This window comes from Erinaceus europaeus, chromosome 8 (assembly GCF_950295315.1).
Source record: "Erinaceus europaeus chromosome 8, mEriEur2.1, whole genome shotgun sequence".
Taxonomy (NCBI): Eukaryota; Metazoa; Chordata; class Mammalia; order Eulipotyphla; family Erinaceidae; genus Erinaceus; species Erinaceus europaeus.
In genome coordinates this window covers 114,759,695-114,773,365 of record NC_080169.1, presented here as the reverse complement: position 1 = coordinate 114,773,365, position 13,671 = coordinate 114,759,695, and the positions used below count along the sequence as shown (strand labels likewise).

Sequence of the window (13,671 nt, the reverse complement as noted above, 5' to 3'; positions counted from 1 at the left end):
CTGTGGTATATATACACAATGGAATACTATGCAGCTATCAAGAACAATGAAACCACCTTCTCTGACCCATCTTGGACAGAGCTAGAAGGAATTATGTTAAGTGAACTAAGTCAGAAAGATAAATATGAGTATGGGATGATCCCACTCATCAACAGAAGTTGACTAAGAAGATCTGAAAGGGAAACTAAAAGCAGGACCTGACCAAATTGTAAGTAGGGCACCAAAGTAAAAGCCCTATGGTGAGGGGTAGACATGTAGCTTCCTGGACCAGTAGGGGGTGGGAGTGGGTGGGAGGGATGGGTCACAGTCTTTTGGTGGTGGGAATGGTGTTTATGTACACTTCTAGCAAAATGTAGACATATAAATCAGTAGTTAATTAATATGAGAGGGGGAAAATCAATTGTATGTCTCAAAGTTTTTCAAAACACAAACTGAATCTTTTTAATATATAGGCTGTGTATTTGATATGCGGACTCTCTCAAAAGCCTAGACCAAGTAGATTAGAAGCATCCAATAGCACAGCTATATACAAGATACTGGATACTGTAGAGCAAACCATAACAAAAAGACTTTTCAAGGTTAACCCAACTACCAAATAATGTGATGATAACATTAACTATCGATTGTCTTTTTGAACCCTAAGACAGCAGGAACCTCACATATCTCCACTATAGAGCCCCTACTTCCCCCAGTCCTGGAACCCTTGAATATGGCTCACTTTCCTATATGCCTCTCCCAATCCATATCAAATAATATTGCATCCGCTGACCACAACCTAACCAATGCAACGATTGCCACCTTAAGATGCTTCACCTCAGACTGTGTCCAGAGACTTCACGTGTGAAATGGCAACCCTTCAGCTTCATTACTCGGGTAAGACCTTTCCTTTTATAGTACACTCTAATTTCATCTCAGGTGGTTCACTTTCTAACAAAGTCCCAAAACCTAGATATTCACCAGTTTCTGTGAGAGAGAGCTTATGTTCACACGTATCCATAAACTACTGCAAAATATATACCTGAAAGCAGAAGTACACTAGAATTTGCAGTGAGTACCTCCCTAACACTTCCTCTCCACTATTCCAAGCTTTGGGTCCATGATTGCTCAACAATTTGTTTGGCTTTGTACGTTAACTCTCTTTTCAATCACCAGGTTCCAGATGCCATCAAGATGCTAGCCAGGCTTCCCTGGATTGAAGACCCCACCAATGTGTCCTGGAGCTCAGCTTCCCCAGAGACACACCCTACTAGGGAAAGAGAGAGGCAGACTGGGAGCATGAACCGACCAGTCAACGCCCATGTTCAGTGGGTAAGCAATTATAGAAGCCAGACCTTCTACCTTCTGCAACCCTCAATGACCCTGGGTCCATGCTCCCAGAGGGATAGAGAATGGGAAAGCTATCGGGGGAGGGGTTTGGATATGGAGATTGGGTAGTGGGAATTGTGTGGAGTTGTACCCCTCCTACCCTATGGTTTTGTTAATTAATCCTTTCTTAAATAAAAAAAATTTAAAAAAAAAGAAAGAAAATAGTGGAGCCAATGAGGTGGAAAAATGAATGAGAGTTATCAAGTTGGCTAGATCACGATTCCAGAATTTCATCCTATGTGTGTTCTGATAAATTCCAGTATTCTTGCTTTGTGATTATGTGGGTGCACACGTAATCACGTGACAAATAAAACTTTGACTTAAGCTGGTTTCAGCTAATTTCTTTCCACTCCAGTTCACCACATGTTTCCAGGGCTGGGCTCAGGGTGAGTTCCTACACTAAGATGAGGCAACATTTAACACTGTGGATTCACTGCTGGCACAGAAATACCCTGCAGAATTCTGCAGCTCTGTGGACTGGATCTCCAGCCTACAGGGAGAACTTGTAGGATGCGCAGCTACAAATCTTTCTTTGGACATCTGTGCTTCATACACTACATCTTCATTCTAAAAGGAAATCAAGAACTTGAACTCTTTTCCAGGCGTCTGTTGATATTGGTAAACATAGTCATGTCCTTTGGAACACAGGACATGCTGACTTTCTGTCCCTTTCCTATGACCAGTTTCCTGGAGTCTGGGCAACTTCTGCACAATGTGAGCCTGTGAAGAAAGCAGACAAAGAAGGGTTTCAATCCATGAAGGATGCTAATGCCATGAAGGAAAGGCTTAGAGCAAGTATCAGACATTTTCACAGCAGAAACTTACTTGCTCCCAGGAGAGAGAAGAGAATAAAGCTGATAGATATAAGAAGCATGGCAGAATGAAGGAGAGAACAGGTAAGAGGCTCTTTGGGAGGCTGACTCCTCCCTGGGAATAGCTACTATGTGATGTGATCATTTCATAGACCCAATGGTCTTTGTTGTACTTAAATATGCAAATAATTATAAAGGGAATTTTTTTTTGAAGACTACTGTCTATGTTCAACTATTAGTGAATTAGCTTTTATAAATCAAGAAAAATGGAATTGGCACCAAAGTAAAAGTCTCTGGGGTGGGTGGGTGGGGAGAATACAGGTCCATGAAAGATGATGAATGACATAGTGGGGGTTGTATTGTTAAATGGGAATATGGGGAATGTTATGCATGTACCAACTATTGTATTTACTGTTGAATGTAAAACATTAATTCCCCAATAAAGAAATAAATTATAAAATAAATAAATAAAATTTTTTTAAAAAGAAAAATAAATCAAACAATGCTTACGTACAGTGAAAGCAGAAATAAATTATGGTCAATTTCCTTAGTTTAAGAGTCAGCAGGTGGACCATAAGAAGACAAGGGAAGGGTGCCTCTGGGAGAAGGGAGACCCTAGAGGAGGAAGCTGCAGGGAGACCCTGGGAATTTTTACAAAAGTTAAGTTGAATTTCTCTCTTGAATTTCTTTTTCATCAATTTCTAATAGAATGGAACTTATATGTATTAAAGTAGTCACCGAATAGAATCACCGCCACACCTAGACCGGCCATTCTTAGAAGAAACTTGTGCTCAGGATAGTGAACAGGTTTTAAGTTATACATAGCCAAGGGGCTGGTGGAACCCTGTCTACATAAGCTCAGACCTCACACTGGCATATTTTAAGTGCCTGCTCTGTTTCATCAATCAAAAAGAGGGAAATTCAGAAATAATACAGCTTCAGGTCTTTCTCTGGTGCTATGTAACCTCACTTGTGGTTCAGGGAGTGAGCTGCTTCTTCAGTCCTATGTAAACCATTTTATTAAGGTAAGACACACTTCCAAAATAGCAGCAGGATTAACTTTCAATAACCATTTCCTAGTAAAAAAAAATAATTTTGCAGATGTAGAAATAATCATTTGACAACTCTGAAAAGTGTTCAATAGTTTTTCCCTGGAGGCAAAAAAAGAAAAACAATAAATATAAAGAAATAAAGTGTTTAATATATATGTTGTCTGTCATAAATATAATGATTCCAGTGGACTCCTTTTTAATGAATCACTATATTGTTGCTATGGTATTCTATAGCACTGTTACAAATCACTCTGTGACTTAAGTGAACTATGTATTTTCCTTCCAACTTACTCCACCATCTGCTTCCTGAGCTGAGGGTGAGTTCATGCACTAAGATGAGGCAGCATTCAACACTGTGGATTCACTGCTGGCACAGAAATACACTGCAGAATCCTGCAGCTCTGTGGACTGGATCTTCAGCCTACAGGGAGAACTTGCAGAACACTCAGCTACAAATCTTTCCTTAGGTATTTCTCCTTCATAATAAACAGTATCCTTCTGAAAGGAAATCAAGAACTTAAACTCTTTTCCAGGAATCTGTTGATACCAGTAAACATAGTCATGTCCTTTGACTGGAATACAGAATATGCTGACTTTCTGTCCCTTTCCTTTGACCAGGTGTCCTGGAGTCTGGGCAACATCTTCACCAAGTGAACCTGTGAAGAAAGCAAATAAAGAAGGGTTTCAATTCATGAAGGCCTCTAATGCCATAAAGGAAAGGCTTAGAGCAGGTATCAGACATATTCACAGCAGAAACATACTTGCTCCCAGGAGAGAGAAGACAGTAAAGCTGATAGATATAGAGAGCATGGCAGAATGAGGAAAAATACACGCAGAAGACTTTCTCTGAGACTGTCTCCTCCCTGTGAGCAACATCTCTGTGATGTAACCACTTCAAAGAATCTTAGTCTTATTACAACAGCAAATTTTTCTCTATGTGGGCTTGAACACAGGTCACACAACTGGCATTGTCAGAGAACTCTACAGTGGAGCAATTTTGCTAGGCACAAGAAGGTATTTAAATGACAGAATCATTTCCATTTTACTTAATACTGTAATTCTTTTACCTAGAAATTCTAAGTCAGCCTTCAAGTAATGATTTGCTCCTTTTACTCTCTGTTCTCTTCCTCCCATCACTATAATATTTTAATAGAAGGATAGAGCCTAAGGCAGCCTAGCTATATGTATAAACAAGTACAAACACAGATGCCATGTGTGAGAGCATGCAGAGTGCACATGTACAGTCTAAATTTCTGAGTTGTAGTAAACTAAATACACTGAAATCACTAATTGTTTTATGTATTCTACAGGAAAGTGCATTTTACATAAACTGTATTTATTGATTCTGTCAATCATTTCTAAACTCTTAATGCAAATGTTTTTATTTCCTTATAATTGATGAACTTGAGTGGGGCAGTTAGTGTTGTGTCCTAGGGTCCTTTGTATTATCAGTAATTTTTGGTTTCTAGAACCCAATGAGTTAGGCACAGTCTTGTCACAATCTGAGTGTGCATGTCAATTAGGTGATATATAAAGTCACAACTATGGAAAAAGGAAAGAGAGAATCCTAGTCTTTGGTGAGCTGCACTATGTTCTTTTTAAAGGGTGTTTCTAATTTTTAATCTTATTAAATCTTAATTATTTATTTATTTATTACCAGGTAGAGACAGAGATAAATTAAGAGGGAAGTGAAAGACAGCAGAAAAGAGATAGAGACACCTGTAGCCCTACTTCACCCCTTGTGAAGCTTTCCCCCTATAAGTAGGAACCAAGGGCTTTGAACCTGTGTCTTTGCACACTATACTAGGAGTGCTTAACCAGGTGTCAGGTGTGTCACCACCTGACCCCTCACTATGTTAAAAAAAAAAAAAAAGGCAGGCTATATGAATCAACCACACTCAATCAGAAAAACAGAGAGTTACAACAAGGCACTTTTTCTAAATCAAGAGAAAAATGTATCAATATTTGCAAATTGGGTGGTGGCATCCTCTGTAGAACACACATGACCATATACAAGGGTCATGATTCAAGTCCCCAGTCCCCATCTGCATGAGTGGTAAAGCAGTGTTGTAGGTGTCTTTTCTTCTATTTGTTTCTGTCTCCTTATCTTTCTGTTCTGATACTCTATTAAAGGGGGAGGTTGACCACCAGGAGTGGTGGAGTTATCATGCAGACACTAAGTCCTAGAAGTAACCCTGATTCTTTTTTAAGTATATCTACATATTTACTGAGACAGAGGGAGAAAGAAAGGTGTGTCTGAAAGATTTTTGGTGTGGAATCAGAGATTGAAGCTTACAGAAGATAAAGGCAAGAAGAATCTGTGAGGAAGAGGAAGCTACACAAAGAAACTGGGACTCTCCACACTGGTGGTTAATACATTTGTCTTAACAGCATCTGTGCATTTGCGTGTGCATTCAGGCTGGAAGTATAATAAACAACAGAACAGCAGGGGGACATAGATCTGGGGGTGGACAAGCTGTGAATCCCTCCAGCTCTCGTTTTGTGTTTCTTTACTGTGTTTGACTGTGCTCCTCTGGCTTGTCTCTCTTACTTTATCCTCCTCATGAAACTCTAATTCTCCTTTTAGATAAGTGAAATAAATCCTAAGATAATGAAAAACTTAGAAGATCTACAGGAAAAAAAATACCAGCAAGCAAGAATGCATGTTCTAAGTACAATAAAATAAAATAAACTACTCACTCTTGCTCAACTCTCTCCAAACTCCCAGAATATGCACCACCATGACACCTGCTTTTTATGCATTTTTTAAATTAGATTTTTTTGAAAGATATTATTTTCATTTTACCCTAAATGGTAAATGTATATACATGATCTTTTTAAAATATTTGATCTATTTATTATTTATTGGATAGATACAATGAGAAATTGAGAAGGAGGGAGCGAGAGAGACACCTGTAGCACTGTTTCAGAACTCATGAAGCATCCTCTCTTCAGGTGGGGACCAGGAGACTCAAACCCAGGTCCTGGGGCTCAAACCTAGGTCCCTGCTCAACCGGTTGCGCCACCTCACAACCTCTATGTATACATATGATATACATATATATGTGTGTGTGTGTCTGTGTCTGTGTGTGTGTATGTATATATTTTTTAAATTTATTATTGGACAGAGACAGACACATTGATAGAAAAAGGGGATAGAGATAGCTTCAGCACTGCCGGGATAGCCTGAGGGTACTTCTTCCCGAGCTACTGCTCTCTGGGTTGGAGAGAACTCAACTGGAGCTGATCTAGGCTGCTGTGTGGGAGAGGGATCAGGAACTCGTGCTGCACCAACTTCCGCAGGAGATACACTCTGGAACTCTCAGAGCCGGAAAGCAATTTCCAAGTGTCTTTAATCAGAAGAGCAGCTGTTTTTATACTCTCCAAGTAGGGTGGAAACAGGATGTGATATAGAGAGGGTGGAGAGAAAAGTGACTGGTGAAAATCAGAGTGTGACAAAGAAGGGATCAGTGTGTGACAGGAGGGGGTGGAGCAGGAGAGAATCCTATCATAGAACCACCAATGCCGTGGAGTGCTTTATGTAAAAGTGATTTATGTAAATAGACCAAAGCTTTGGATCAGTAAAATCCCTATATAGGCATATGGTTAAGCAGAAGCCAGGGGGAGATGGCAACTACCCAACACAGCACTGCTTCACCACTCATGAAGCTTTCCCCTGCATGTAGGGGCCAGGGAATTGATCCTGGATCCTTGCTCACTGTAATTTGAGTGCTTAACCAATTATGCCACCCACTGGCTACACACATGATCTTTATGCCTATAGGAAACCAGGAGTTTCTGTTTCTCTGTTTAGCAACAATCATGCCACTTGAACTTCATTCCTTATCACACCTTTAGAAGTTCCTTGGGTGCCAGGACCAGACAGTGCCCTTGTGCATAGGAAGCTTATGCATCTTTTCCTCATCATTTTATCAGATTAATGGTTTGCAGTACAATCGTTGACATGTGGGTACAAATTCTCATCTCTTCGTGATAGGCATCTGTAAAACAGTCTCATCCTCAACTTAGGTCCTTTCCCACCATTATGCATCAGACTTCAAACCACTCCCCAACCCACACCCTCCACCCTCCTTCCTCAGATTCCTTTGCTTTCATGCAATACACCTAACTCAGCCCAAATTTTATAGTATGCTTTCTCTTTCTGTCCTATTCTTTAAATTTCCAGCTAGGAGTGAGCTTATTCCACAGTTAGGATAAGATGCATACAATTCATCATAATTCCCACCACCAGAACTGCTTATCCCATCTCCTCCCCTGATAGCTTTCCTATTCTTTATCCCTTTGGGGAGTATGGGCCCAGGGTCATTGTGAGGTGTAAAAGGTGGAAGGTCTGGCTTCTTTAATTGCTTTCCCTGCTGAACATGGGCGTTGACAGGTCGATCAACACTGCAAAAACGGTATCATCTGTTTTCCGTCTACACCATGCCTCGGCCTCGCGTGAGCTTAATGTGCAGCTTGGCGATACGAGAATCCGGCATGAAGCCCAGCCAGTCTATCTTGGCATTACTCTCGATCACGCTCTGTCATTTCACGAACATCTCATAAAAACTGCAGCAAAGGTGGGCGTGAGGAATAACATCATTGCAAGACTGGCCAGCTCCTCCTGGGGCGCGAGCGCTTCCACACTACGATCATCATCTCTGGCATTATGCTATTCCACTGCAGAATACTGTGCCCCAGTATGGTTCCGTAGCCCCCATGTCCACTTGGTCGATTCCAAATTATATTCCTCCATGAGGATAATTTCTGGAACCATCCATTCCACCCCGGTTCCATGGCTGCCAGTTCTTAGCAACATCGCCCCGCCAGATATTCGTCGGGATGCGGCATCATCTAAGTTCATTTCCCACGTCTACGCTTGACCGGACCTGCCAATATACGCGGATATCTTCGCCCACCCTGTCCAACGCTTGACGTCTCGTCACCCAATCTGGTCCCCTACGCCTACACTGAACTTCTCTGTTCCAGTCTCTTGGAAACAGAGCTGGCAGTCAGCTGAGGTAAAGAACAAACACCTCATCACAGACCCCTGCAAGCATCAACCCGGCTTTGACCTAGCACATTATGATTGGGCCCTCCTCTTTCGCTATCGAACAGGCCATGGCCGGTGCACCGCTATGTTCCATCGCTGGGGAGCCAGAGATGACCCGAACTGCCCCTGAGGCTCCAGACAGACTATGACCCACATAGTCAACGACTGCCACCTCTCCAGATTCAAAGGAGGTCTCGAAACTTTACATCAGGCTCAACCTGATGCTGTTGACTGGCTACGGAAGAAGGGCAAACGCTAGAACAAGACAGGTCGATCCAGACTCCCAACCTTTCTTTTTTTTTTTCCCCTAGTGGGGCGGGGCTCTGGGGAAGCAGAGCTCCAGGATATATCGGTGGGGTCCTCTGCACAGGGAAGTCCGGTTGGCATTATGTTAGCATCTGGAACCTGGTGGCCAATAATGAGCCTGAAGGGTTGACATTCCATGCCTGATGTCTCTGGACACAGTCTGAAGTGAAGCATGCTGAGGTGGTACTCATTGCATTGATTAGGTTGGGATCAGCAGATGCAATATCACTGGGTAGGAACTGAGAGAAACATGCAGGAAAGTGAGTCCTCCCTAGACGTTCCGGGACTGGGGGAAATATAGGCTCTATAGAGGAAGCAGGAGTTTCCTGCAGTCTTAAGATTTAAGAAGGCAATAGATATTGCTATAACCAAATTATTTGGCAATTATGTTGACTTTGAAAATCCCATTGTTAGAATTTCCTGTATCACACACAACATCACTATAATTTATGTCCTTTGACATTATTTATATATAGCTGTGTCTTGTAGAGTAATGCCTGTGGTTGCTTCTTTTCTCCCTGGTCTGCTTTGAGGAGACTCAACATTTCAAAGACTCAGTCTATGGTCTGTGCATTAAAAAGTTTGAGACATTCAATCAATTTTTCCCCTCTCATATTAATTAAATAGTGATTTCTATGACTGCAAGTTAATAAGAGTATACCTAAACACCATTCCCACCACCAAAAGACTGTGTCCCAGGGGCCTGGTGGAGCGCATGTATTATAATGCACAAGGACCCAAGTTTGAGCCCCCGGTCCCCACCTGCAAGGGGGAAAGCTCTGCGAGTGGTAAAACAGTGCTGTCAGTGTCTCTCTGTCTCTCTCCCTCTCTTTATCCCCCTTCCCCCTTGATTTCTGGCTGTCTCTATCCAATCAATAAAAGATTTTTTAAAAATCATAAAAAAAAAAGACTGTGTCCCATCCATTCTCCACCCCTCCCATCCCCCAGTGATGCTGAGCATCTACCCTCACCCTCCACCCAGAGATTTTTTACTTTGGTGCCCTACTCCATAGACTCTGACTCTTACCTCTGTTCAGGAGAAGGTATTGTCTGCACATAAATAAAGCTCTCTTCAGCCCTTTAGTGACTAGACTGGGTTATTACACTCAGAAGTCATCGATTACCTGGACTTGACCATGCATGGGGTCAGAGACTGTGAGAAGAGCACCCAGAGACATCTAGCTGTAACATCAAATTTTACAAAATAAAGAAAAAAGAAAAAGAAAAAAGGAAGGAAGGAAGGAGGGAAGGAAGGAAGGAAGGAAGGAAGGAAGGAAGGAAGGAAGGAAGAAAAAAGAGAGAAGGAAAGGAAAGGGAGGGAGGAAGGAAGGAAGAAAGAAAGAAAGAAAGAAAGGAGGGATGAAGAAAGAGAGAAGGAAAGGAAGGAAGAAGGAAGGGAGGGGGGAAGGAAGGAAGGAAGGAAGGAGGAAAGTCTAAGTGGATGAATAGAGTTTTGAGAAAAAGTATGTACAGCAGGCCCCAAATAATCTTCTATGTGACTATTTTTCATTATGTTTATGAGAAAAAATAAGTTCTACCAATATTAAATAGAGTAATGTAAATCTGTTATCCTTATATAACCCTTCTTTTAAAGTTATAGTTTGCAATAACCCAAAATAACAATCAGTTAAGACTTCCTATAAATATTTATGGAGGAAAAGAGATTTTTTAAATAAATAAATTTAAAAAAAAGAAAAAGAATAGTGTGACTAGTAGTGACCCAGATGAGTGATTGTTTCTCAGATTACTAATTAAAATAACCAGAATTGGACATGAAGGAGTGATTTCAAAATGTATTACTGATTCAATAATGATTAACAATATTATAAGATAACAGGGGTATAATTCCTAAAGCCCCCACCACCAGAGTTCCATATCTCACCCTCTTCATTGGAACTTTCCCTATTTTTAGTCTCTTTCAGGGAGTATGGACCAAAATTATTTATGGGGTGCAGAAGGTGGGAGGTCTGTTTTCTGTAATTGCTTCTCCACTGGACATGGATGTGGCAGGTCGTCCATACCCCCAGACAGTTTCTGTCTTTCCCTAAAAGAGTAGGACTCTGAAGAGGTGGGGCTTCAGAATACACTGGTGAGGTTGTTTGCCCAGAGAAGTGAGGAGGGAATACTAGTAGCATCTGCATGTTAGTGGCTGAAAGGTGGTTAGATATAAGGCAGAACTAATTGATTAATAAACTGGACCACAAAGGTAGGACTAGAGTAAATGAAATTAGGGGTCTTTCTGTAAGAAGAATCTAGGAAGTCTATTTTAGGCATGCTCCAAAAGGCCCATGACTTTACTTTTTGGTCTCTGGATTAAAATGTTAGGGTATGCAACATTGCTGAGGACAGTATGTAGGGTTGTACTGAATTAGTGCACTGCAGAAATAGCTATGTTCTTCAGAATTCCAAGGATGACACATTCTATCCCTTGAATCAGCCATTCATTACTTCATGGATTTCATTCACTCAGGCAAACACATATTATTTTAGTATTTCATGTTTTTCCACCCTAGAAAAAAACTATAATATATGTATTGGACTTTAGAAAACTGTTTTAGTAGATGAAAGAAATAACCTTGGTTCCAACTAAGCAGCATATTTTGACTATTTATTTTTATAAGCTTAGACATATAGAACCATTCTATAAAATATAACATATCCTTTAAAGTGTAGAATCTGATTTTTAGTCTGATTATTTATTTTTATTTAATAAAAGGAAACACTGACAAAAACTATAGGATAAGAGGAGTACAACTCCACTCAATTCCCACCACCAAAACTCTGTATCCCATTTCCCTCCACTGATAGCTTTCCTATTCTTTAACCCTCAGGTAGTATGGACCCAAGGTCGTAATAAGGTACAGAAGGTGGAAGGTCTGGATTTTGTAATTGCTTCCTGTTGGGTCTTAAAGCCACCAACTCTGCTCCCCCCACTCTGCTCCATATTCCATTGCTGACACTATGGTCTACCTACATAATCATTGTTTTGCCTGAAAGATTCCCCACCACGTTATCCCTTCAGGGTATTGCTAATTCAGTTAAAACCATCACAACAGTTGCTAAGGACACTTCCATCTTCCCAAAATGCCTTGTTTTCTCCACCCCCTTTCCTAGCCAATCCTGTTCCTGACATGCCACTTCTGTTTTTACCCTATAAAGCATGCTGCTGTTCCTGGTTTCACTTTTTTTTTTTTTCTCTTCCATGTCCTGACTTGGAGAAGACCTAGAGAAAGGCTGACTTGCATAGTGGGAGGCGGCCATTTTGCTAGCTTCTAGCTCCATGTGGCCTAAACCTGCTGTGCTCACACCCGACTCTGGAGCATCGGCATCAATAAAGAATTGTATTACCATGTCACCAGGAGTTCCTCATTTCTCTCTCTGGTGAAGCTAACCTGGCAGCTTCCCTGTTGAACATGGGAATTGGCAGATCGATCCATACTCCCAGCCTGTCTTTCTGTTTCTCTAGTGGGGCTGAGCTCTAAGGAAGCCTAACTCCAGGGCATATTAATGGGGTTGTCTGTCCAGGAAGGTCCAGTTGGCATCATGTTAGCATGTGGAACCTAGTGGCTGAAAAAAAAGAAATATCATATAGAACCAAAGCCAAGTGTTGACTAATCATGAACCTAAAGGCTGGAAGAGTTCAGATGAAGAACTGGGGGGGGGGGGGGGGGTGTAATCCATTTTGTACGTAGTCAGTAGTCCTATTTTAGTTATATTTTAGTTATATCCAAAGGGCCCAAAGCCTGGAATCTGATATGTCTCTAAGCCTGGAATCTGATATGCAGGCAGATCCAAGTTATTGTCTGGGGAGATGATTCCATGGCTGGAAAAAGGTCCATAAAACTGGATCACAGAAGACAGTAGCCCCCATATATTGGAAAGTTGTATAAATATTGTTGACTGTAATCCCCATTGATTTGATCTGATCTAGGGCCCCTATTCATTTTAGGAGCCTATGTGATCTCTGCATCCCTGTAGATCTGGGCTCACATTCTGTGTTCATGAGTAGGAATGTTCCAAGCTGCCTCAATTTCAGGACCCATCTTCTTCAGATGGAACATAGAGTATGTTGTCCATCCTCCCTTCAGAGGATAGAACATTCTCTACCACTGTTGATCCAAGTTGAGGGCAAGGTCCTATGGGGGCCCACAAAAGGATCTATTGTGTTTTTCCTGATAGAGATGACTGGTAACAATGGAGAAACGGATTTATTCGAGGTGTAGCCCCATCATGTCTGCTTGGGAATCTCAGAAATACCTGACTAGGGATCCAGCTGATGGGGTGGCCTAATAGTGACTAAAGAGATATCCTTAAAGTATACCAGTCTCTTTATCTTATTTAGTTTTTGTAGTCCTTACTTTGATAAGGTTAGCTTTGGAGTGGGTGAAGGAAGTGTAATAGGAAGTAAGTGAGGAGGGTATCTAAGTCTGAACAGACACTATTTCATTATGAACTTTATGGTCTATTTTTAGGTCTTTCTACTTGCTTGCTGCATATACTGACTCACTGCAGACTATTGTGCACTTATACTTTCAGGTATATATGTTGCCCTAATTTATGGATACATGTGAACATATGCTCTACCTCATTCCTAGTCTATATCTAGGTTTGAGGACTTTGTTAGGAAGTGAAATTAGAGAATCTGAAAGGAATTAGAGAAACCTATGAAAGGAAAGGTCTCACTTTACCTGAGTAATGACACTAAAGGGTTGACATTACTGTGACATATACGTGGTATCTAAAATAAAGCAGTTAAAATAAGTGGTGAATACTGTATAGCATAGGTAGTCCATTTGTCTTCAAACCTGTACATCAGTTTTTAGCAGCTTTCATACTTATACTTGATGAAAACACTACTGCAAGCACTACAGATTCACAGCTCACAGAAGCCATTTTTTAATCTTCCTATATTTTATTGGATTAGACAGTGAGAAACTGAAGTAGACAGAGAGGGAAAAAGAATGAGAGACACATAAAGACCTGTTTCACCACTTGTGAAGCATCCTTTCTGTAGGTGAGGAGTGGGGGACTCTAACCAGAGTTCTTACATATGGTAATATGTGAAGTTAACTGGTACACTACC

At 41.1% G+C, this 13,671-nt stretch overlaps 1 gene segment (V, D, J or C); it reads right to left on the bottom strand.

Annotated features, from left to right (window-relative positions):
* Positions 1–3,331: 3,331 nt before the first annotated feature.
* On the bottom strand, positions 3,332–4,039 carry LOC132539734 (T cell receptor beta variable 16-like). The segment is given in 2 exon segments: positions 3,332–3,885; positions 3,991–4,039. Coding segments are annotated over 2 exon segments (375 nt in total).
* Positions 4,040–13,671: the final 9,632 nt, after the last annotated feature.